The sequence below is a fragment of the Hippichthys cyanospilos genome, chromosome 5 (assembly GCF_059441005.1).
Source record: "Hippichthys cyanospilos isolate Australia breed blue-spotted pipefish chromosome 5, RoL_Hcya_1.0, whole genome shotgun sequence".
Lineage (NCBI taxonomy): Eukaryota > Metazoa > Chordata > Actinopteri > Syngnathiformes > Syngnathidae > Hippichthys > Hippichthys cyanospilos.
In genome coordinates, this window is record NC_142373.1 from 22,517,403 (window position 1) to 22,543,769 (window position 26,367).

Genomic DNA, 26,367 nt, shown 5'->3' on the forward strand with positions numbered 1-26,367 from the left:
GGAAACATCTTTCGGCGGGTTCCGGATGTTTCCCCCTCGTGAATATTTTGGCCATGACATGCATCGTTGAGTAACCAATTACGTTCTCACGTCGTCGCAGGCCTGGAACTGCCCTTCATGATGATGCCTCACCCGCTGATCCCTGTCAGTCTGCCACCGGCTTCTGTCACCATGGCCATGAGCCAGATGAACCACCTTAGCACCATTGCCAACATGGCCGCTGCCGCACAGGGCCAGAGCTTGCCTTCGAGAATGGTCACCTCTGTCATAAAGGTAATTTTTTTCACTTTTAAAAAGAGACTTTTGTGAAATATTCACCTTTATTTAACAAAATAATTATCACTACAAAATTGCCTGAAAATTTCAATTTACGATTTAAGAGTTAAATTGATATACTGTAATAACTAATTCGCTGCCATGGTGTTTATTTTTGTCAACTTGAATTCATTTCTTTACTGCTCCCAATGTTTATATTTCTATGTTTTTTCAAAACGGAGGAGTGGAAGAGCATCTTGCCTGGGTTGTTTGTAAAATGCAGGTTTATCTCCCACTGTAACACCAAAAAGATTCATGTTGATGATGTGTTGCAAAGCTTTTGGTTTAAGATTAGCTCAGCTTTTAAGAAGATTAAGTAAATCTCAATTTCGTTGATTAGGTGGGAGGGATATGCTGATACATAAGGAGTTGGACAAATTTAGGCACCTCATATTCAAATTGCATAATTATAATCATTAAGGCAGTTAAAGTTAAGGTATTGACTTTGGAGATTAATTAAAATTTTATAATTTTACAAAATTTACAAATTTTAACTGTCAACTCAGTCAACTGTTGTTCAGCAGTTGTATCTCACAGGAAAGAATCATATGAAAGGATCCAAAACTATTCTAACAGTTTTGAAAACGTTTTTTCTTGATGGTTTCATGTTAACTTCAAGACATTACTCAAGTAAAAATGTTACAAGCATTATAGGAAATAGTAGTTAATTACTATTGATTTTGAGAAACTTTGTGAACAATTAATTTAAAAAATAGTAATCGTTTGACAGCACTAATATTTATGAATGGTTAATCAAAGTACTGCATTTTTCGGACTATAACACACAGGATTATATTGTAGTTTCAGTATTAATAAACCCGTATATTTTTGCGAAATTTCCATTTAAGGTGCACCGTGTTATAAGGTGTGCCGCATTATAACACACAAAAAAAAAAAAAAAAAAACAATACAGCAAAAGTCAAACCTTATTCCACACATACGGTGCACCTGATAAGGAACACTGTCAATTTTCGATAAGGTATTTTAAGTGTGCCCCTGAAAAGTCTGGTATGTGTTGAGGTAGAAAAAAGTCTCCCAAAAAGTGCTAAAATGTGTCACTGTTCTGCTTGACATGTTTTTTTTTGTTGTTTTTTGTTTTTTCTGGTGCAAGTGGTACGTCTATTCTTTCTTTGAGTTGGTTTACTGCTTATATTGTTACAAAATTTAGTGGTTTTAAAAAGTCACACCAAAAGCTCTAGGCTTTCAATATGAAGCACTCTTCTTTGAAAATGGCTGGCAATGAATTAGTTATATATGTACTATATTTTGGATATTCTAGCCCTCTATACATGTGACAATCATTCTCTAGTTTAATGTAGTTCGTAATACAGTTTACAAATTAGGTAGCCAGACTTTATAGTGAACATCAAACTATTTTTGAATATTGCTAATGAAGGCTAATGAATATACTATATTTATTTTAGGGCTGTGTATTGTCACTGCAGGGTTTGCAGGAGCGCATCCAGGACAGTCCGTCCCCTGCCCCATCCTTAGAGGATCACCGAAGGCCCGGCAGTCACCCGTCATCTCACCGCAGCAGCAGTGTGTCCAGCTCGCCCGCCCACACGGAAAGTTCGTCAGATAGGATACGTATGTTTCCCTTTCAACCGGTGGCTCAAGCTAGCATTTTTAAAAAAAAAATATGTCCTGATGGCTGCCCCGCAACCTTGTTGTTCACAGCGCCACACCACAACGGCCTTTCCATGAACCAAGCCTTGCTCGGCTTGTCCCCCAACATCCCGCCTGGGCCTAAAGAGGGAGACCTGGCCCATGACATGAGTCACGAAGTGAAGAGGATGCATCCAGAAAAAGGTGAGTCTGGTTTTCTTTTTTCATTCAATTATTAAAAGCATTAAAGAATACAGATAAGTTGCACACAACATTGAGCACTGATCATGTTAGTGTCTACTTGGATGTTATCACATAGAACTCTTTTAGTGCCAAGCATTATCTGGAAAGGCAACCCCGAGAGTGCCAGCCAATTCCAAGAATTTTGATGCCTTTTTCAAGGCCGACAAAATATTGTATTGTATGACTATTTAGAGTCTGGAGGTACCATATGGAAGATTACGTTCCATTCTTTACCTAGAAAAGAAAGTAAGATTCTACCATATTACGCTCTTTAGTAATCACTGTGTGAAAATAGGTCATTTGAGTGACACCAAACTCTTTTATACATAAGGAGAAAATGCACTTTTTTGTGAAAAGATGTTTTCTGCACAACCGTGACTTTGACACAAATTTTGTAGCATTTGGAACATCTGATCAGTCATTCCCTTCAATAGAATATGAACAAAAACAGTGCAAATGTGTTTTTGATGGCAAAGTAACAGTTTGTGTATGTATTTTACTACATTCCAACAATGCTTGAGTGGCATAATATTAAAGAGCCATGAGTGTCATCTATCCATTCATTAAAAAAAATAAAAAATAAAAAAAAACATAAATGATAAGAATTCTTGTCCCTGGAACATAACCTAAGTATTTTACATGATGAAAATTCTTTAGGGTCCATGGCACTGAAAAAGTTAAAATCAAATGCACATACATAGATAGGCTCATCATTAACACTGTACTGTATTTTTCAACTTGCAATACTTGTCCACAGCTTATTTTGCTAGGTGCTGCTGTTTTGTTGTGCAACAAACAGTTATTCAAATAGGCTGTGTCCACAACTGTGTTCATGAAAGTTAACATTAATTTCAAGAGGCTGCTTGTTACTGTGAATCAATTGTGAAACTCAATAGAGTTATAGTTTGGGCCACTATTTGAGGAAATACGATAGACAAACGTACCTCCTCATTCTAATTTCTGGATTGCAAGGTGTGAAATGTCAAAAGGTTATACGATAACAGAGCTTCTTAAATAAAAATTAAAGGTCAGAAAATTAATCTGAAAATTGATCTTGAAAAAAGTGAAAGGTAATATAAAAAAGGATTTAATCTTCAAGTCATTAAGAAAAATTTAATGCTGCAACACAGTTTTCTATCTTTTCATGGACATTTTCAGTGGTATTTCCACACACACCGAAGATTAAGCCCAACTTTAAATGATACCCTGTCTCAATTTGTAGCAAGGTACATCATCAATTTACAAGAAATAAAAGTTTCGCTTTTCTCCTCAGGAAAAGTATTGGGTAGTAACTGCAGACTTGGCTTAACTTCTAATGAATTAACTTTCAAGGCTTATATGAACTCTATCGCTAATCAAAAGCACAACATAGAAACAATGTGTCACAGGCATTTATTGTAAGAGTGAGGACCTCCTACATGTAAGCAAGATTTGAATGTGATGCTTTTTTTACATCAAGTGAAGATAGCGTTTTCAAGGAGAAAATGGGTTCTGTATGTCCAATTCAGGAGAGCTGTACGGCTCCTTTCTTGTTCATGTTCATGTTCAAGTTCTTTATTTCAAACATGTGGGAAAATAAACATGAACACACACAAAAAATAATAAAAACAAAAACAAAAACACACGTCCTGTCCCTATATCTGAAGAGTGGGAGGAAGTAAAATTTATTTAATCCCACCCCCTTTTAATACCAAAATACCCTAGCCATAAGACCAATCCACCTTCTGATATCTGAACGCTCAGGAGAAACATTTAACAAACACGCCTACCCCAATTACAACACAAAGTACCACATCGTTAAGAATAACGAATTAAAACAAAACAAAACAACATAAGAGACACCAACAAACATAACCTGGAAAACCTTGAATATATATAAACAAATAAATGCCAAGCATCCCTGATAATCAAACACCGTCATTCCTGTACCTTTAAATCATTTATTGAGATCTTATTTTAAACTGGTTGATGTTTGAACATTCCCTGAGCGTCCCTTCTAAACTATTCCACAGTTTAACACCACAGATTGATATACAGAACTTTTTTTTTGCTGTGCGAGCCTTCATTATCCTAAAATTAAGTGCTTTCCTCAAATTATACCCCCCTTCCCTCCCAGTGAAAAGGTTCTGAATATTCATAGGCAACAGATCATTTTTTTACTTTGAAACGTATTTGTGCTGTCCTAAATTCCACTAAATCTTTGAGTTTGATGAGTTTTGACTGTAAGAATAATACATTTGTGTGGTCCCTGTATCCTGCCCTATGAATGATCCGCATTGCTTCCTTTTGTAATATTAGAAGCGGATAATAAAAACGTGCTTTAAACCCTGCTTTCAGAGATCAAATTGAACTTATCGGTGACATGTTTTTATTTTATATATAAAAAAAAAAGTAAGTGTGTCTTTGAATGAATAATCACACTTAATTCCATTTGCAGTTCAGTATGTGAGCATTTCCTACCAGCCTTTTCCCTAATAGAGCAACCAGCCTTTATTCAACTTTTTAGAAGCGTGATTAAAGTGTGGATAATAGCACAAAAGGCAAATGTATCACTGAATAATGCATCAGTCACAAGGTTTAACATTCATGTTTCGGCAGGCTGTGAGTATCTATGAAGGTGTGCCATTTAGATCGCTGATCCGAATTAGGAGGTGGAGGTCTGCCATTCCGTTGCTAAAGTCAAATTAATTGATATTACCATAAGTTCACTTTCCCATTTGCTTCACACATGGGAGAGGATGTGTTCAAGAAATGTACCCCGGTCATATCGTACTGGCTTGAATAGTTTCATTAATTGCCGGCAAGATTTTTCATTATAAAATAGGAAAAAAGGGAAATGATCCACAGTCATAGAATGTGAGGCAAATAATAGATTTGTCGTATTCTCCATTGGCTTAAAGGGAGCAGTGTAGGTTGTGATGCTGTGCTCTGGGTGACGCGGGGTGGGGCGAGGTGATAATGATACGAGAACCACTGTGGAAATCATCACCGGGATCCGTTTTGCTCCCTGTTGGATAGTCTGACATGGAAATCACTATTAGCCCTACACTCGCAGCCTGTGAAGCAGTGCATCGGAATAATTAGCAGGATCATGAACACAATTTATGGGTCACTAAGTGTGCATGCGTATTGTGTGTGGGTGCGTGTGTGCGTGTGTGTATATTTTGAACAGACCCTCTTTATACTGCAGTGGTATAAATGTTGGATGACACAATAGATGGCATACTATTACTCTTTTAATGTCTGTAAAAGATAAAGTTCTGTCCCACTTTGTTAAACCAAGATGAACTATTGTACGCATGTAACATGTTGGTGCTTTTTGAACTAGAATTTGAATGACGTACCGTTTTCCTCGTATAGGTCCTCAAAAAATGGTGCAATTTTTACCATTCAAACATAATAAACAAATTTTAAATTTTATATACAGTAATAGAACTGTTTTTATATACTAAAAACAAGAATAATAATTAAAATGTTACTATTAAATTAATTTAGACACTTTAAAATTTACTACTAATTATTATTATTATTATTATTAAATTAATTCTAACAAAATCATTTTCGAAAATGTAAGAGGTTTAAAGGCAACTGTCTTTTATTATTTCTCTGTAGTCTTAACACAATTCCGAATTTTTGAGGCTGACTAACCCGATCAGTGAGTTACTGTAAAAGCCAACCGTTAACCAGTCACTGATCCCCTCGAATTCAAATAACTTTTATCCTGTTATTTTATTATTATTATAGAACAAAAAATGTCTATAAACAAAATGTATAAAGTAAAGCATTTTGCAATGGTTTAACACTTTTTAACCATGCTCAAGTTAAAACCGATGATCGTTAGATTGTGGTCAAGAACTGGCCAGACAAAGTGGGAGTTTAGTCAGGTAAAAGAGAAACAACTTCAGACAAATATGATGGATGCAGCTACTTACTGTAATTGATTGCTTTATTGAAATATCTTTGTCAGTAACAAGTACTGCAATTAAGGAACTGATAGAGCAAACTTTATGAAATGAACAGTCACACTATTGCTAATAAAGGTGTAATGTTCCCTCTCAAGACAAACGATTTGCCAAATTAATTTTTGACACATATAATTTGCCAAAAACACATAATTGATCATTGAGCAAAATGTGACATGACAGTTGATCACAGATTTTGCTAAAAATGCAGAATAGTGGCTGATCACAACTGAGCCGATCAAAGATGCGTGAAGTCTAATCATGGGCATTTAAAAAAAAAAAAAAATCATGGTGGATTATTAATGTGACTCTTACTTAATACAAGCATCTATTGAGTTGCGACATCGGTATGTATAACTTAAAATATGGGCTGGGATCAAAGTTGTATTCAAAGTTGACGTTTTACATTAGAACGTAAAATATCTGTACTCGCCAGACCAATGGGAGCAAATGAGTTCCAACCAGGTGACCCTCACGCATTTTACACACTCGGTTTGTCGATTCCTGATACGCTGCCAGACTTTATTAGGATTCTACTCTCTTCCGAGGTCTTGCACTGTCGAAAGAAAAATATTTATTTATTTTTTAGTTTTTCATAAAACAACCCATTAATGCAGAGGAGTGCAACCAAATTAGTTAGCAATTTGCTGAGCATGAATTAATGAAGAGAGCTCCTCGCCGCTCGCACAGTTGTAATTTTCATAATAACCCCGGAACCTTTTATTTGGCAGCTTGTTTAGTTTTTTCGTTTGAAGGTTTTCATTAGTCTAATGAGGACTGCGCAAGGGCGAGCAGTCAGCACAATTTACATGAGGAAGCTATCATAATAAATGAGGCAATTTGAATAACATGCACAGGTTTATGCAGCGAGATAAGAAAGATGGTCGCCAGTGTCGTCCGATACATTAAGAACTAACTAATAACCAAAGTAATTCCAATAAAAGCTTTAAGTGAAGGGAATAAAATTAATGATAGATATAGCAAACTGTAATGATATTACACGATGTGTTAGATGAATAAAATAAACCATTGTTCAGGAGGCTTTGTTTATGACCCGCTTTTTAATTAGGGCCCCGTTTGTCACGTTGGTTTGTTTAGAGATAGCGTTCCGATGGTTTAATGATATCACCCCCACTTGTTTGATCTTTACGATCCTGGCCGAGCCTTCAATTAATCTCGTGCGCAGCGGGAACGCCGGAGAAGGGACTCCATTTAAATAGGATTCCCAAAAAGACGCTGCAATGTCATCCATGCCGTGGTGGGGCATAGGCTGTTTGTTGTCAAGCCTTTTTTTTTTTTCCAAACTGTCACCTGGTGCAGATGAGCCAGATGGTCCGAGGTGATTTTTTTTTTTTTTTTTTTGTCATTGGTCCAAAAGAGAAAAATCCTGGATGAAAAAAAAATAGAAGTGAGATTAGATGATGGTTAAAGTATAAAGCTATCTCACATGTGACTAATTGAACAACTTCAAACAAGAAAAAAAAGTCTTCTACACGCCTCTGTCTCATGAAAACAGTGGGTAGCCTCGACAAACGGGGGGCATTTGAAAGCCTTCGGCTGTAAAACTCACTCTGGACATCAAACGGTTTGACATTGTTTCATTTTGTTTGGAGAGAGTGTTTGAAATGCTGTCCATATGCATGTACCTTGAACCATACGTACAAATACCATGTGGTGAGGCCTTTTTTATCAGTAAAAAAAAATAATAATAATAATAATAATAATTGTCGTTTCAATTTGATAATCATTTTTATGTACAATTAATACCTTTAAAAACATGTTTTACTTTTTGTGTGCTTAAAATTACATCACATGTTTAAGACTCAGGTAATGAATTATCCATCGAAATTCAGCTTGTGAATTCCACATGGCCAAAGCCAGAAAACAATGGGAGCTGTGATTGATCGATACATGAACCGTGAGCGCACAGTCATTTTCAATCGATAGCAATTGGAAAAAATGTCTTTTTTAGGACATTAACTGTGTATGGAAAATAATGAGGTTATTATAGACAGGCTGTTTTCGTATTGCTGTGGAGAATGGCTCAAGAAATTTAGTATGTCTTGAATAATTATACTGACAAAGCAACCAATGGTCTCAGGCACTTTCAAAGCCCAACTCAACCATGGCGTGAAAGGGGGATCATTGGGAATGCTGAGAAAAGTATGTAGTTTCAAATAATTTGTCCAAATTGGCTATTTATTGATTATAAACACATATTTGTCCATTTATCTATGTATAATATGTATGACAGGCAGAACAATTTAAGGGTCAAATACCATGTTTCCTTACCACATCGTGCTGCAAGTTTTGTGGCTTCCGTGCTTCATATTAAAAAAAAAAATAAGTTGAATTGATAATACCGTGGATGTAGTGTTTATGACACTTATGTCACAAATAAAATGACTTCTGTAACGTGAACTCGGCATCCCCATTGTCCAGTTCTTTTTTTTTGGCGGTGGGCTCGAGTTCGGTTGACGTGAGACGGCCGCTACCCCGAGGGCAACTTCAACTCTGGAGGTACTATGGTTATGGAATGGGAAAAGGAAAAGACAACACATGCCAAACCTGGCTGGCTCTTTCAAAAACCTTCCATTGCAGGGTTCAGTATAGCGGGTGGGGGTTGCTCTGGCGCATTGCATGTTGTGTGTTGTAAAAGAAAAGGGGACAAATCCGATTTTGCGTAATTCACTAATTGTGGGGTTTTCTGGGTCCCATTAACAACGAAAAACAAGGGAATTCAGTAAAGCCTGCTGGTGTGAAAGTACATTTTTTTATTAGGAGTCCAAGAGCTGCCCCATGTGTAAAGTGGCTTAAGATGACTAGTTGCACAAACAAAACTGGATTTAAAATCTATGTGCTTGTTCATTTATCTTGCCTTTGATTGCCGACCTGTTTTTCCTGGCGTTCCATCTTTAGCAAGGCCTCTGCGCACTGCCTCGTGTGCATCCCTGCTCCGGCTGAGTAAAGCACTTGTTCATTTGCACTGAAGGGTAACATGAAACAGGCCCGAGCCTCCTGATGGACAGGCAGATTTCTCCTTCGCCAGTGAATGATAATGCATTATTAAATTTGCCTCTCTGCTCACTAGATACACTTAGCTGACCACAGCATATTTATCTCCCCATCCGACGCCCTCTGTCTTGGCAGGAGAGAGCATTCTGTCACTTTTGAGGCATTTCAAAGATTAAAAAGAACCTCTCTCTTTTCAACGTCCCTAAAAGCATTCCCCCACCACCACCACCCACCTGAGTGAAATGTGATTAGCGGGGAGATGGTGTCACGCGATGGAACATTCATGAGCGGAGAACAAATATCCAAATGAACTCCCGCGTCCCCGTTCTTGCACCATCAGCATTCCTGCTCACATGGTGCAAGAAGAAATTTGATTGATCCTCTATTGAATTATTTTTTTCTGCACTCTTTCATTTCAACGCCACGCACTGACAAGTTGTTTGATCACAAAGCATTATTGTCTGCCAAGTCACATTTCAGGGGCTCTGATGGCTAATGATCTCGCCTCTTCCGACCAAAAAAAAAAAAAAAAAGTCAGGTAGTCAGCATCCTGTTTGAAGCTGCGAGCGCCAAGGACACTGGTAGGTCCCAACACAACACGCAGCATTAAAGTCAGCACAGATAAAGAGAAGGAGCTGAATGCGTCAAACTTTTAATGATAGGCATACGATCCTTGTCAAGAAAATGTTTTTAACATTTTTTTTTTTTAGTGCCTTTGGAGAAAAAGGCAGGAACACAAAGGCGAAAATAATCACACTACATATTTGGACCAAAAAAAAAATGTGCTTGTATCAGGTTCAACAAATGTAGCAAAAATTCTGAGTGTACATAATTAAAATTACTTTTGGATGCACTGGTCAGAATGACAGGATCACCTGCATGGAGTACCATTACTCCACTGTTGATTTGCCATTTGTACTAACTTGTGGTCATTAGCCTCATTGACTTTAGAGCGAGAGGTGAGGTTCACGATGGACTGGCAAGTCAATCCCTGTGCGCCAAACAGTAAATCACCATATACTCTCTATTTACACAAAAGGACTATTTAGTCTTTAATCAATCAATCATACATGTTTTGTTTGGAAGATGACAAGACCTAAAATTGTAATCCGAGCCCTATTGAGTGCCATTTTGGCAACCACTGCTGCCATTTCTCAATATAGTGACTTTAATAATCACGCTTTACTATAGTTGTATGCTATTAGATGTGGAAAAGTAGCAAAGACGCACGTGTGTATATGACACACCCTTAATTTTGGGGTCAAATTATGATATTCAGTTATTAATGTTTAACACATTGATGGCATTTTGAATGCATCCACACGTTAGTGGCGTCGACTTTCACCGTATCATACACCGATTGCATAAGCATGTGGTTTCTTAACATACATAATCAGAAACTGAGATTTTTATTTATTTATTTATTTTAATGATGGCATTGTTACTGGTCGCTATGTGATTGAGATAAAGGCATTACATGAACGAGTCAAGCCAGCCGCTGGGCCATTATGGCTACTTTGAACAGCTTAAAAGAAAGCCTGTGCATCAAATAAACATAAATTGTTTTTCAGACATGAAATAAAAAATATACTCTCATATCTTTTTTATTAGTTTCCAAATTACTCAAGGACTAATTTCACTCCAGGTTACTGAAATACTCCCATCTATGCAAGAGCCTGGAGGTTTTCTCCCTGTCAAAGGCAAAACATGAACAAAACAGTATCCAAAGTAACAAATACAATTCGAAACAGAACCAAACTTACAGGGGCGACGGCAGGGAGACCGCTAAAAAGAAGCAGTGGAACACTTCGACAAAACATGCATAGAAAATTTGATGTAAGACAATGACCCGACAACTAACTGAAAACAACTAATCACTAAAATACACTCACGCTATTGAGAAAACATGAAACAGCTGGACAGGAACAAAAGGCAGGGGAAGCGGATTAGACGACACATGGATGGCAGGAACATGAAGACAGGTGGACAAAATCATACTAACGAGGGCAGACACGAAAAGAGCAGAAACGGGAGCATGACACCGGAACCCCTCAAATGGAAAAAAACAGAAACCCCCAAATTTAACCCGCAAACTAAACCCTAACACCCCCAACAGAACATGACATTTTCAGCCTTCACATGAACACCCAAATTGTTCTTCACAGAGCAAACACTTGTGGCCCAAACCATGGCTCTTGATCCGAATGGATCAGTGATCAAAGATGTGCCATTACACCGTTCCTGGCAACTGAAAATGAAATAAACATGGGTGGGATTTGCATATTCACTCATATTTCACAAACAAAATATTAATCATATACCCTGTTCATACATAGTATTGTAAAGAAAGGACTTTGTTTGCCTTCCCCTTTAACAAGCATAACAGTCTGCAAAGTATTTAACTTTTGTATTTTTGCTCCTAAGGGAATTGCAATTTCTTCTGCCTGTTGGCGCTCATGCAGCAACTCTCAACAAACTCTTTTTAACAACCTTTTTTATTATTCTTATTGCTATCCTCGCTCCCTGAGAGCACACAAGGTGAGTTTTACATATCTGAGCATCTGCTATTATGCAGATCGCAGCAGCACATTCCCATCCCGGCGCCCTTGGACAACAGCATTAAGCAATTATGAAGATTATGTACAATGCGGGAACATTTGCGATTCAAAACAATACATATCATGGCGGCGGCGACTGTTGTGGACAGATAAGGTTGACCCTGAATATGTATTTCTGTACTTTTGGAGACATTCTTGTAGGGGTGGGGGCTATTTTTGTATAATTTAATATTTACATGTAAACAGTAATTAAGGGATGCCGCCGACATGCTGAGGCCAGGGCTTGCCAAGGTAAACAGTGAGCGGCCCCGCTTCTTCGCAGCGCTCCCGTCCTGTTTACAGACTCACGAGTGGCGCTCCTCGTTGGCAGCGCTCGTAAAAAACACCGGCGATGCGATGCCGGGAGCGAAGCGCGGCCTCTTATCGTCTGGCAGTCTGCTCGATAGCCGACTTGAGGACATTGTGAGTCAAAGCTCTAAATTTTCACTCTGCGATAATTACGCGGCTATACTCCAGCTTTTATATCTTTGTGCCACGAAAGTAAATCATTCCTAATAAAGAGAGGAAGAATAGTGAGCGGGTGGTAGAAAAGTGCTTCAGGACTAATTTTCTTCACTCCCTCCCTCTCGGCTCTCTATTCTGTTTTTTTTTTTCTTCTTTTCCGTGAAAGCCTTTTTCTTCAATATTCCAGTCACCTTGACTTTGCAGCTGCCGCCTTATAGAGTGTGTTGCTTATCCCGTCTAACCCCAGTCTGTCAATTAGGTGTTTGAAAATTAATCTCTTTAGCTGCAAATACCGTGCCAGCTTTTCTTGAGCGTCTGCAAATGAAGTGTTATTAATTCGCACGAGCAAAGCCGGTGTTATGAATAATGTTATCAAAACAGATTTCCGTGCGTTTAACACGTCGCTGCGATTAAAAGGGCCCCTTAAGTATTTTTATAACTGTGAAACGACTAATGGATTTGCGTCCGTCTTTGCAAAGCGTTGCCATAAGCCAGTCCATTTCAAGTCTCCGCTTCTTCTTCTTCTTCTTCTGCTTCTTTTTGTTCATGTCTTCATCACTGTCGTTAAAAAGCATGCCAAGTAGAGTACAAGTATGGATTAGTGCCAGCAGAGCTGCTCCCAGTGGATTCCAAAATCACGAAAAGACATGTCCAAGCTAAGACGGTTACTGTGAATCTATCTGTCCGCTACTAATGTGAATTGTAAGAAAAAAAAAAAGTAACAATTATGAGCCTCTTGTACGTAATTTGATCAAAATATGTCCATTAATATCCACAAATTCTATCATGTGTGCAAGATCAAATTGTCTTTTACTGGAGAGATACACATCCCTACTAAGCAAAATCACTTTGCACTGAAAGGTGAGTTCAAGTGGTTTTCTTGGAAGTCGATCAAAGATGGACCTATAGCAATATACAAATTGATAAAAAAATAAATAAATATTACCAATTTCCAGTATACAGGAAGTAGAATATAGGGATCTGTGTGACCTACTTAGTATTTTAGACTACTAAGTAGTCTAACTCTGAGGTCATACAAGTGGGAAATGAAATTTGGAGAAAAACTATTTTGCTTCATTTTTAGAATTTTTTTATCACTCTTTTCACGACATGAAACTAAAGTTACAGGATTAGTTGATTCACATTCAACTCATGTACGCTTTTTAAGATATGGGTGAATAGGCTAAAAGACAAAAGTCAAAGTGCATACAATTCAGACTTCCCAATGATGTTTTCAAACGTATGAGCCGAGTCATCAATGTATGAAACGAGACCGCAAGCACCAAAAAATGAACGCGCTTCATCTTTGCCGTTACGTTTTACTTACATTTTGTGATATTCAAAGCATACCACGAAGACTGATTTTTCATTTAAAAAAAAAAAGAAAGAAAAACTGTCAATTACAGAGGATTTCCTCGTTTGTTTATTTTGTTTGTCTGTCGCGGGTGCTTCTTCATTATTATCAATGTGTAATTGGCGCTTGTGTTGGTTGTATTTCGGCAGCGCTATCGGGTACGCACAGGACTCCCCAGTCACCTTCCGCGTTAAGCCGCGCGAGGAGGCACTCTAATGAATTCATAAATGCCAAACAAAAGGCAAAGTAAACAAAGAGTGAGGAATAAATGGCTGGATGATTAGTGGGTCACGCAGAGATTAGTGGCGTATACAGTACAAATGATCCCCTTCGGAAATGGGAATGAGTCAGGCAAAATGGCCAATCAATTTTAATCTCTCGGATTCTTGTGTCAATAAACGGTCGGCCGCAATCTAAATCACTGCTTCAATAAACAGCGGAATGTTGTTGTTAGCTCGACCTCAGATGTTCCACTGTAATTCTTAGTTCCTTTTGTCGCGTTATCTCGCAGACAGTTACAGATGGCAGTTAAAGCCTTTTCGCTAACTTCTTGCCACAAAACGGACGCCTTTTATCGAGGCTTGCTTTAACAGCTCGTCGGAAAAAGGCCGAAACAAAAAGTCCCGCACACTTTTATGCAGTCATCACAGTCGGCCAAGCCTATAATCCTCGTAGGTCCGATAATGACACAGCCCCCTGCATTTATTACACGGCGGATAGGAGGGAGGCAAAATGCTGACTTTGAACAAATGAACACCCTGACCTTTATGCAATAAATATGACACGGGCCGCATTAAAAAGACAAGATATCTTCCTCCCAGTTGGAAGTCAACGCAGATCCCTCGTTACCTTGCCTCTTTCACTCTCTCGCACTGCTGTTTTGTTCTGTCTGAGCGACTGATGAAACACGCTTGTATCCTCCACCTTTAAACACACGCTACTAAAGTTCAATTTGTAGCTCATAATCTGCTCTTATTAGTTGCGCCACACCTCATATACACGGCGGAACACAAGGGTGGATCGTTGTCTGTACGGCAGCGTTCATGCATGATTAGATTCTTTAAGTTGTTTCTAATAGGGTCTTCTCCCGCCACTTAAAGCAATAATGCGCTTTATGCATGCATGCAAATTAACAGCGTCAATTGTTGAGTGCGTCTCTTTTGATGCTGATTCTGATATCTACATCCGTATTGTTCATATATAAACACTCTCTTCGGCCTGGAGACAATTTTGCTCACTGAAATATTCCGATTTGTGTTTGACATGTTAACTGTTTAAAGTGTGGTGCTGAACAATATTTAAAACCTAAGTTGTCTATCAATAAGCAAAATGTGAAAGGAATCACCAAAGTTTTCCGCTAGCAAAAACATACAAGCAGAATACAAGTTTGACAAAGTGTCATCCTGTTAGGGTCTTTTGTCACGTCCGTGACGCCGAAGGATTTATTGTTATGTCCATCTGTGTCTCTCTTCATGCGTCCTTCAGGATACGATTCAATTTATTATTAAGGCAAAAGCAATGAAGTCGTCACTTTAAGAATGTGCCGAGGCAGAGAGGAGCGAGAGGAGGGCGGGAGGGAACATTTGAAATGGGTTATTAATGGAAAGGCACGGCCATAGGGCAGTTGAGATTTAATGATATCCAACGAGAAAAATATGAGGGTGTCACTCCCCAAAAAGTCACGCTAAATGTCAACATTTTAAGGTGGGCCACCGCTAATTTAATGCCTGTGCACAGTAATGTTTTGGAGAGCATTTAGGAAAACACGGCCCAGTGGCCAGCTTGATTATCCGCTCACCTTCTCTCCTCCCTCTCTCTAAATAGCTTTGTGCACCAAGTGATTTCATCTCAGAGATGGGGGGGAGACAAAAAAAAAAAACACAGCATTTTGATATTCACGCTGCGATAAGAGAGCGAGTGCCAAATGTTACCTGTTAATCGAGCCCAATCCCGACCGGGGGCCCTTGACTTTGTCCCCCAGCAGGGATGAGGCAAATTCTCATTTTCCTCTCTCCGTGATGAAAAGGAAATTAGCTTCCACAAATGATGAGGCCACATTAGTGTGTGCGTCTTTGTGTGTGTGAGTGTATGTGTTTAATGACTGTGTGTTTGCGTTATTTTTCACATCCATCCATCACTGTGTTCACTTTGTTCACTTTGCAAGTGAAGCAGAACTTTTTCAGCTCAAAGTCCAATCTGAAAATCAGGTTTCCTCCGGAAACTCATATGTGCATATCATTTCATCTACCTACAGTCACCCCCAATAATTCACTGGGGACAGGAATCAAGCCCAGCACTAATTATATATATACTGTGTATATATATATGTATATATATATATATATATATATATATATATATATATATATATATATATATATATATATATATATATATATATATATATATATATATATATATATATTATACAAAGTAATTCAGCTATCTCACCACCACCACCTTGAAAAGGGTATGTTTCGTAATTCAGTACAGATGCCACACAATAGCAATCATTAAAATAGAGAATGATAAACCAACATATGCTTCCAGCATATACACAATAATGAATCTGTGTACATAAATTACTATTCAGCAGTAACATGAGCCTCATCACTAGTATTAGCTTACATGCTAGCATGATTAACAGGCCATGACAAACTAACGTGACGACATGCATGGGTGAACAAATATGTGCACGTGGACTTCACTAAAAGTATAAATCATTAAACATACCTTTTTGGCACATAAACTGAAATTCGAAAATATCTCAAATACACAAAAATTGTAATAGCAGACTAGACAGGGTTTTAGTATTAGTAGCTTTAAGAAATAAATACATTTAAAAAATCTGATCATTACACCTTCCACATACACTATGATATCACCAGATGAAACTAAAGCAGTGGTTTATAGAATGGGTTCACCCGAATTCCAGGGATCTCTAGGGTTTGGCGGAGCCTCAACTGCGTGGGTCAAGACATCGTCTCATCACCATCAAAGAAATATAACTCAGTTACTGTAGTTGGCTAAGTTGATTATTCCAAAAATTAAATATTTTGTGTGGTTTTGGACTTGTGTTGTTGCAAGTGAAAGGAAAGGATGTTTTGGAGCAGTAGAATTAAGGTAATATTGCTTAACCTGAATAGCATGTAATATACTTACTAGTGGTGCTGAGCTATATCTGCGGCCCACAGTTTTAGCTCACTCGCAGTGCTCTGTGCTCCCAACCCATAGACATGCTCATAGATGTACATGTAGTTTTTCCCAATGGCAGTTTTCATTCACAAAAATGAATAATGGCCATCTCCGGTTGTTGTTGCATGTTCTGAAAAAATGAGGTATCATTGTGCAGGACTTTACATGCTCTTGCTTGTGAAAATAAAACAAGTTTTAAAAGTTGAAAAAAAAATTCAAGTATCTTGCTAAAAAGTTACTATGTTAGCATTTCCTCTCATTCTAGTTTGTTGTCATATTTGTTGTTGTATTTTCTGAATTAGTCCTTCCTAAAGACAAAACTGGCTGAAGCTAAACTAAGCATGTGGCCTTGTTGTCATACTTGTTTCCCATATATCCTCAAATATTACAATGTGCTGGACCAATTAGAGGTTTGTAGTGTTTATGTCACACAGGTGGTCTTGGCTCAACACATTTTGAACCTGGACGTATCAGGTCCCACTTGGCAGTACTGAACTGTGAAGTTAGCTAACATTACCACATGTCATCATTTTTGTCATTTCTAGCCATTATTCCCATACGTGACACTGATATGTGTGCTCACACTTCCAACTTCATTTGAACAGGTACTAGAATTGTAGCTGATAATTGTAGTGAGTGGGACAGCGCTACTGGGCTAGCATGTTTACATTTTTGCTTTAACATTTGATTAATATTGTTGCTCATATCCATCCATTTGGACGGGTCATCCAGTTGAGTCTACTTAGCCTAAAAGACGCTATAAAGTGCAGACAGCAATTGCAAGATAAGCAACCCTCATGTTTTTTTAAGTGCTCAAATTGCATGCAACTTCTCTTTCCTGCCTGCATCACTTGCACTTGCAGCGGCAGACACATGATTCCATTTGACATGATTTTCCAAATTCATTGCTTTTAAGTGCAGGTGGACTCAGCGCCGCGTTAGTTGCTAATGGTTGTCCGAGAGGTCATAACTGGTCCATTTGTAGGACGTGATTCAGGGGCTAGGCAAATCCAGTGTGCAGTGAGGAGTCTGTGCTGACAGACTGCTGCTTTTTTTTAAGCTTCTCCTGCTGGGAGGAGCAGCGTTCACAAGGACAAAAGCTTCACCTGTCAATATATCATTCTGACTGGCCCGGCCCAGTGTACCTTTGCCCTATCTCTCTCTCTTGAGCTTGTCACTATTTCAATCATTCTGTTCTTGTGCCGTCGCCATCTACGCATACATCTCCTCTGCCTTTTTCACTATCCTTCTTCACCTCCGCTTTCTTTGTCTGTCTTTCCTCCTCACCTCCCACTCCCCGCTTCAACAATGTCCTGAGGGAGTCGCTTTCAAACACAGGAACCAGAAACATATGGCACATTTTCAACTCCCAAGGTCAATTACAGCTATTTATCCCAAGATTGCGGATAAATTTCCCAAGGTTTTCTTCTCTGGCTTCGCTGCAGATTGCAATGTGTGTCTGTCACAATGCTAGATGCTACACATATAGACGTAATCACGCAACTATGTTCATCCCATTTATTTATTTTTTTTAACTGCACAATTATTTGATAACATATTCAACTTTTCATTCATGATTTTCAAATTACTTTTTTTAAGTGTACATTCCTCTTTTTTTTAATGTAAGGTGTAAAGTGAACTTGCAAGACACAAGTATTAATCTGTAATATATATATATATATATATATATATATATATATATATATATATATATATATATATATATATATATATTTTTTTTTTTTTTTATTTTTTTTTTACTAACCTGTAGGTGTGCTTTCACATAAATTTTTGTCTATTATTATGGTTGAATTATTGTATTATTTTTTTAATGAGTTATTATTTTCAACTTGAGAGATTAATCATTTTCTTTTATTATTATTATTATGTTTAACTTATTTATATACTTATTTGTTTATTATTCAGGAGTCACTTACAGCACAATTCTAATATCATATAGATCGCACATGTCTGAGTTAAATACATGTTGACGTATACATTAAATCTGTGCCATACATATTGTATTTACTCATTTATTTCTCGGAAATGCCCTTGCCAAGTATCTCATAGCACACACGTAACAACTATTATGTAGTAAGGCAACTTTACAAAGACTGTTTTGTATTTTTGGATGTGTTCTAAGGTTCTAAGGTTCCACTAGCCAGACAAATATAATCACATGTAAATTGCACACAAGCCTATATTCCTATATGTGATTCACATGTGTGTATTTATGATATTTTTTTGCTCTGTATTTATAGTCAAGTCAATGCCTACCCTGGTGTTTTAGCAGCACAACAGTGGAGGAGAGAGAAAATTAACTGGATAGGTAATTCATCACTGCTTGCACGCTGTCAAGGACTCCCTCTGCAGCTATTCAAAGCAGGAAGATGGAGAAAGGAGGGAGTTATGGAGGCTGCGGTGGAGGTGTTTAAATTACTGCGTTTCATTCACAATGCATTGTATTTACAGCGTCCCCATTTTTATTTGTGGCTCCTATTATCCGGCGAAACAGTTGTGCGTGAAATGTTATTGGTGACAGGAAAGGGGAGGAGGAGGAGTGGAGGTGCAGGGGTGACCTGCCCGTTTTTGCAGGCGCATTTCACAGCGTCGGGCCTGGATGCCGACGCCATCGTCACAGCTGCTGTTGGCAGCCTCGCAGAAATATCACCTGGAAGCAGAGCGCTCTGTTCCGGCGGGCTGCCGTTCAGCTTGCTGTAATTAAGTTGAAGACACATGAAGCGATTGTGAGGAATAAACATGCCAGCGCATGCCAGAGTTTACATCCAAAAAGTGTGTGCTGATTGGAAGAATATGTGGATTAAAAACGTGGTTTGTGTATTCAACTTCCATTAGGCTGTTGTAGTTTCATCACTTCTTTCTTTTTTTTTCTTTTTTTTAACGTCTCATAGTGGAAATGTTATCTGACAAGAGGTGCTTGTACGCTCGTCTGAGTCTGTCGAACAAAATGCTGTTTGCTTTTCCCACGGCGTGACAGGTTGTTTCCCCGTCGCAACAAAGCCATCAAATATTCTGTGTGATCCAACATTGTGTCGAGCTGGGGGTGCCGGCGGAAGCCTGACGCCGGAGTTTGTTAAAGCAATGATTTATGATTAATGCCAGCTCTGAATAAGGACGACAAAGTGCCACCGGTACGAATCAATTACAAAGCTTGCTCTCCCAGAGGTCTGCTAACGTCCCTCGTTGACATGGTGATTTTATCGGGAGTGGGCGCTGGCTATATCAACCTGAGCGCTGGCCAACTCGCGGCGTTTTGATCTTTCATTAGGTGTTTTATGGAGATGAAATGGGCCTTTCATCTTCCTCTAAAAGACGTTTAATTCGCACACCGCACAAGGCGGAAAACATTGCGCCCTCTCTTCCCCTGACATTGGAAATGAAAACACTATGCCTTTAGGAATGGAAGCAGTATCTAGTCCAGAGTGTGGTTTGTACCCAGGGCGGCATTGTAGTCATGCAGTCATTAAGCAGTCACCATGTCCTATCACTAAAGAGGGATTGTGATGTCAAAAAATGAAAATAATTGTTCTTTTTCCAGTATATGTGATGTTTTCCCCTGAGTAGTTTGGTTCTGCCACTTGTCAGGATTGGTAATGGTTGAAGAAGACCTGCTGTAAATCCAAGCAGATTTCCCGATTCAGATTTCATCAGGGTTTGTCATCAGACTCACTGTGCCATTATTGGTTGGTTTTATTGTCATTGTGCCGCGGCAGCAAGTTACTGTATATGTTATGTATAGTTAAACACTATTGACCTGTTTATTCATACTTCGGACCAACACTGCACCATCATTGGTAGTATTGTTTGTTTATTATTTATGTATTTATTTAGGTTTTTTAACAAAGTGGGATACTGGGCTTGACCAACTTGCCATGGCAAATCGCAGCAAATCAATACTATATTGATCACAGTGACTGAAAAAAAATACTTATAAAAACAGGTACATGTGTCTGCCTAGAAAATGGATGGATGGATGGATGGATGGATGGATGGATGGATGGATGGATGGATGGACGGGCTGTGCCTCTGTCATAACACTTATCTCTGATATTAAGAAAAAAGTAAGCCCATGGCAATATTAAGTATAAAAAAAAAATATTGGTCGAGCTCATTCGAAACAGAGAACAGTAAAGTAATGATTCAAAATAACCTACAGCATCCAAGAATTTAAGAGGCAATATTGTTAGTCCTACTTAAAGTAAGCTTTAATAGCGAGTAGACTAATGCACCAAATCTGCACTGCTTAATATGTCACGACAGGCTCGTAAATGGACCTTTGGAGCCATCAAAGCTGTTTCAGGCCAAACTCTCAGCATTTTAAAATATGGGCTTTTGAGGTGTATTAAAAAAAAAAAAAGAACACTTACCTCAAGATAGGACCAACTCGTTGAAAAGAAAGAAGTACATGAATTAATGACAACTTTCAGTGTAAAGTGAGTATGAAAAATAATTGTATATATGTATATAAAATGTAATTACGGCTACTCCCAGAAGCATAGTCACGAGTCACAACAACATAATCTTTTCGAACATTTTGTGGTGTGAAATCACGTTCACACATGTTGTTCTGGAATACAATTCATTCAGGGCACTAAATAAAAGAAAACAAAAAAACCACAAGCGATGACTCACGTTCTTTTTTCTATTGACGATTTATTTTTCTTGATTGACGTTCTTTTCCAGCTTTTTTGTTTTATGTTTTTTTTTTTCTGTACGAGTTCATGCTCGCGGCCAAAAAAGCTTGGCGGGCGACACATTAAGCACCCCTGCTCTACAGTTTACAGTTTTGGGTGGACAATCAGAAATATCAAGTTATTACATGTTTATTGTATGTTTTTTGTAAGTTCAAATAGAAGCAAATGTCATTGTTTTGGGGAGTGTTCATCTTCTGGAAGATTACCCAATCTTTTTTGATAATCAAAATATGGTTGCCCTCTATGCCTCTCACTTAAGTAAAACAAAGCAAATTTGTATTTCAATGCGGAAACTTCATTATTCCTACAAAGTCACATTATGAGGACGCTTTAATCCATTAGGCAAACATCCATTCTAATTAATCACACAGAGTGAACTTCTTCCTCACGAATAAAAGAAAAAAGGTTGCTTATTTCCTCCATGGACCTTCACCGCCTTCTCCACAGGAAAGGTAGACTCAAATTCCAAATTACAAGCCTAAACTGCGAATCGTAACGCTTCGTTTTTTGGCGCCCGACATGTTTCCAGGGCATTTTGCAGATGCTTGAAATAATCTCCAATGTTTTTGCTCAATCTGCTCTGAGGATGGGCGAAATAAATACTTTAAACTAATTAATGTAGCACCAGCTGTTCCCAGCTCTTGGCTGGCATCGCTTGAATGTTGATGGGGGTGGTGGGAAGGGAGGGAGGGGGGGAGGGAGGGAGAGAAGGCGGGCGCTGTTTGTGCACCGTCCCTCCGTTGCCACACAATCATAAACGAATACTGAAATCCACATTACAATCTAGAGTGGCACTCAGTGAGCGTATACCTCCTCGAAGGCCGAAAGAGCAGCACCAATTTGCGATCCTTGAATTCATTTAGGTTGAATCAACAGCACCTCTGCTGGTTGCAGCAAAGTCATGCCATTTTGCTTCAAGAAACAATGAGCAATTTGACATTCTGAAAAATTACTATATATATATATATATATATATATATATATATATATATATATATATATATATATATATATATATATATATATATATATATAAGGATATTTAGATTTAAAGTAATTCTAAAACATATGTCCTACCTAGCTTACTTTAGCTATTAAACATTAACTTTACCTTTAATTCAATTGTGTTTTCAGTAGATAATGTTCAGGATCAATTCTAAAATTGTACGATTATTCCTTGTTGTGATCACTTTGATAAATTTGTCTTAACCACCTCAAACTAGTTACTAAAAAAAATAAAATTATAATTCATCGTTAACCTTAGAATGAAAAAAAATGATGACACCTGATTTGATTTACCAATTAAACAGTGACTACCCATGGTAATGCCTTTAAAATGAACCATCTCAAAGGTGAACAAAAGTAACACGTCGGATGCGTGCGCCGTCCTCGCCTCCCACCCTTTTGGTCTTCCTTCGACGGCAGATGGCTGGGTTCTATCCCCGCGTTTAGTGATGAGAGGAGGATGATGTCATTACTGTTTTGACAGACAGCCGCATTCATGTGATTACAAAGGAAGCGCAAGACTCGCAGGGGTCGAGGCAAGCGGGCCTGTTCGGGATTTTGTTGTACACATGACATCTCTTAAATGGGGGTAGCTGGGATTTATGTCCATCTTGATAGTGTTTAGCCCCCACCCTGGAATGCTGAGGAAAAGCAATACAAAGGAATCTCACAGGGGCCACAGCAGTGTATTTATTCGAGTCTGGGTGACAAGTGGAGAGGAAAAGACTTCTATTAGGACAGTGGAACCTCTAAGAACAAACACAACTTGACCACCACAGGGGCTTTCCTTATTATATGTCCTGCTGTATTTGCTTGAAAATGAATGGATGGATGGATAAATACTTAATCAGTTTTGATTTTGTTTGCAGATGATAACCTGATGTGCACGCCAACAGCGAGAGACAGCTATGAGCGTTTGTCGCTGGCTGGAACAACTTTGCCTCCAGGCTTCCCCTCGCCTTTCCTTTTTCCAGACGGCCTGTCGTCAATAGAGACTCTCCTTACCAACATACAGGTAGAATTTGTCAACCAAATCAGATTAATTGATTGATTCATTGATTATCTAATCCACTTGTTTGTTAGTTCAACTATGAATGATTGCTCTCAGAATAGGCAATTTAAAAGCCTTATCACAATATTCCTAATTCTAGTGCCAGGTAGCATTTCTAATAATGAGTCAGATGGGGTCTTGAATGTGCCGGGAAAATGCGGATAACGGGGGTGACATAAATACTAATGATTTCTCATTGGTTAATGAATTTTGTTTCTGGGCACTGCAGTGTTATAGTCCATATCGAGTCTCCGCTTGGCTCTTTGTCAGAGGCGTGCATTTACAGACCCGTTTGTTCGTGGATTCCCGTCATTGTTTGTCCCCCATTATTGTAGGTTTACCCAGTCCGTCATTGTCAGTCTGCTGGCCAATTATTAAATATATTAAAACTTCTATCTTGCATTTCCTAGCTAAGACCCAATCAGAATGAGATTTTCACTTTTTGATGCCCCAATTGGTTTCTTGAATGCCATCGTCTCCTTGGGCATCCCAGAATGCTTTGTTTGCTCAACTGTATGCAAGTGCTTTCATAATTCAAATTTTATTGAAAAAGCAAAATATTAAAAAAAAAAATAAGAATACTACTTAATTCTAAACATTGCTTTTTACCTGTACAATGAATGTGTTGCAAATGATTACAGTATATGTTTCAGTTCATGAAGCACATAAAACTGAAACATAGCGCAAAAAACTTGCAAACCGTGCTCAGCTATCTCACTGAGAATGAATTTTCATTGAGAATAATACTGTAACTATCAGTAGTTTCTATATGTTTGTATGTATATATGTACATATCTTTGTATGTATGTTTTCTTGCTATGTTAATACTGTGTATTTACCTTCGTTCTCTGAAGTATATCTTGGGTTATTTATTTCTCAGAAAGTTGGTGGATTCATCTCGGTGGTAAAGCATTACCGATGGTGAAACGTGATGCAGATGTGACGATTATGTCGAATTAAAATAGCCGACAAAATTTACTGTTCTCTCAGTTGTTGTCCATGGTTTGAAAAAAGCAGACAAAATCAGAAAAGCAGAAAGCAGAAAAAACACTTGTGAGTGTAAAAGTGTGAGTTACCATATAAAATGTGTGGTGTTTGCAGGGCCTGCTGAAAGTAGCCATCGACAACGCGCGGGCCCAGGAGAAGCAGGTTCAACTGGAGAAGACGGAGTTGAAGATGGAGCTGTTCCGAGAGCGAGAACTCCGGGAGAATCTGGAAAAGCAGCTGGCCATGGAACAGAAGAACAGAGGTAATCGAATCTTCGTCTCTTTGCGTGAATGCACCATCTCTCCTGTTGTGGACAAATGTGGAAATACATTTTTAAATGTGTTTCACTTGATTTATTATTTATGAATATTTACTTGAAGATGTTTATATATATATATATATATATATATATATATATATATATATATATATATATATATATATATATACCATACGTTGTACAATAAAAACATACTCAATATCTTTACACTATTAGCGATCATCCAGAAGCGTCTGAAGAAAGAGAAGAAGGCCAAGAGGAAACTGCAAGAAGCTCTGGAGTACGAATCCAAGAGGAGAGAGCAGGTGGAGCAGACCCTCAAACAGCCGTCACCTGCTGACAGCATGCGCTCACTCAACGGTCAGTGACTAAAAAAATAAATAAATACATGAATTAATGAATTCACTCTTAAGTATGTGTGTGATTGTGTGTGTGCGTGCCTGCGCACGATCGTGCATGTGTGTTTGTGTGTTATGAGCGCATGCTTTCTTCCCATTGATTTCGAAACGATTCGAAACAAATTAGCAGGACGTGCTTGAACTATTTGCATCTGTACTGCCTGACACACTGAGAGCACTGTGTTCCCAAAGGACAAAAGATTTGGACAATGATCTGAGTTTCCACATGGTCGGAGTGTGGCAGTAGTTAGTCAAAGTGTGATTCCGATGCACACCTGAGCATGGCTATGTATCATTTTAGCCACAAGCTGTCTCTGCTAGTGACCAGACTTGGATGACCAGAAACTGTGGCTTCAATCACATTTTTCTTTCAAAGATACCGAAAGTACTCTATGAATCTATTAACAGTTATTATGTTTAGATTTTGGGGGCTAAAACTGAATTTATTCTACTCATTTCAAATACTATAAGATTATCGCTGACACTGTGGGGAAAAAAAGAAACAGAAACATATTGTTTTAAGTTTAAAAAACAGGAACTAATTTCATTTTGGGGTATGGCTGTAACCTGACAAAATGTAGAAGGAAACAGTGCTTTAAGTGGGCCACTACACACCAATACAGAGAACCATCCATTCATTCAGCCATCCAATTTCTATAGCTGATTATCCATGCATGGGTCGCTTGCTTGCTGATGCCTATCCCAGCTGTCTTTGGGGGACACCCTGAACTGGTTGCTAGTCAATTGCGGGGCACATAGGACAATTTTGTTTTATTTCCTTCTTGTGCATGAAGAAGAATGAAGTGTGAAGAATGTAAACTGTTTGGAACTTCACTATCGCACCCGTGCGCCTCAGAGTGTGTATGCTCAGAGAGGCAGAGTGCCCTCTCTTAGAGTATATTTCCGCTAGTAGAGCAAGTTGAAACTTTGAAATGAGTTATTTATACAGTAGATGTTTGAAAACAGGTTGAAACAGTACATTTACGATTTCATAAATGTTGGCATGGCTCTAAAGGGGCCAAAAGAGAACTCGGACTGGTGATGAAGCGGTTGAAGATGACAACAATTTTACAAGTGAAGAGCAGCCAGCTAACTAACATTAGCACTTCTGGTTTATTTGTTGCCAAAGATGTCAACCATAATTGCACTCAGTAAGAATGGCCAGACTGCTACTCGA

At 38.4% G+C, this 26,367-nt stretch overlaps 1 protein-coding gene across 2 annotated transcripts in view; it reads left to right on the forward strand.

Annotated features, from left to right (window-relative positions):
- Window positions 1-26,367, forward strand: part of dachd (dachshund d) — a 155,289-nt gene that overhangs the window by 119,142 nt on the left and 9,780 nt on the right. The window contains exons 4-9 of one of the 2 annotated variants that reach the window (XM_088415727.1): window positions 101-273; window positions 1,740-1,905; window positions 1,996-2,127; window positions 23,344-23,489; window positions 24,627-24,774; window positions 25,009-25,152. In XM_088415727.1, coding sequence (XP_088271853.1) covers window positions 101-273; window positions 1,740-1,905; window positions 1,996-2,127; window positions 23,344-23,489; window positions 24,627-24,774; window positions 25,009-25,152 — 909 coding nt within the window. The remainder of the gene's footprint in view (window positions 1-100; window positions 274-1,739; window positions 1,906-1,995; window positions 2,128-23,343; window positions 23,490-24,626; window positions 24,775-25,008; window positions 25,153-26,367) is intronic. The other variant, XM_088415728.1, reaches the window with a different exon arrangement.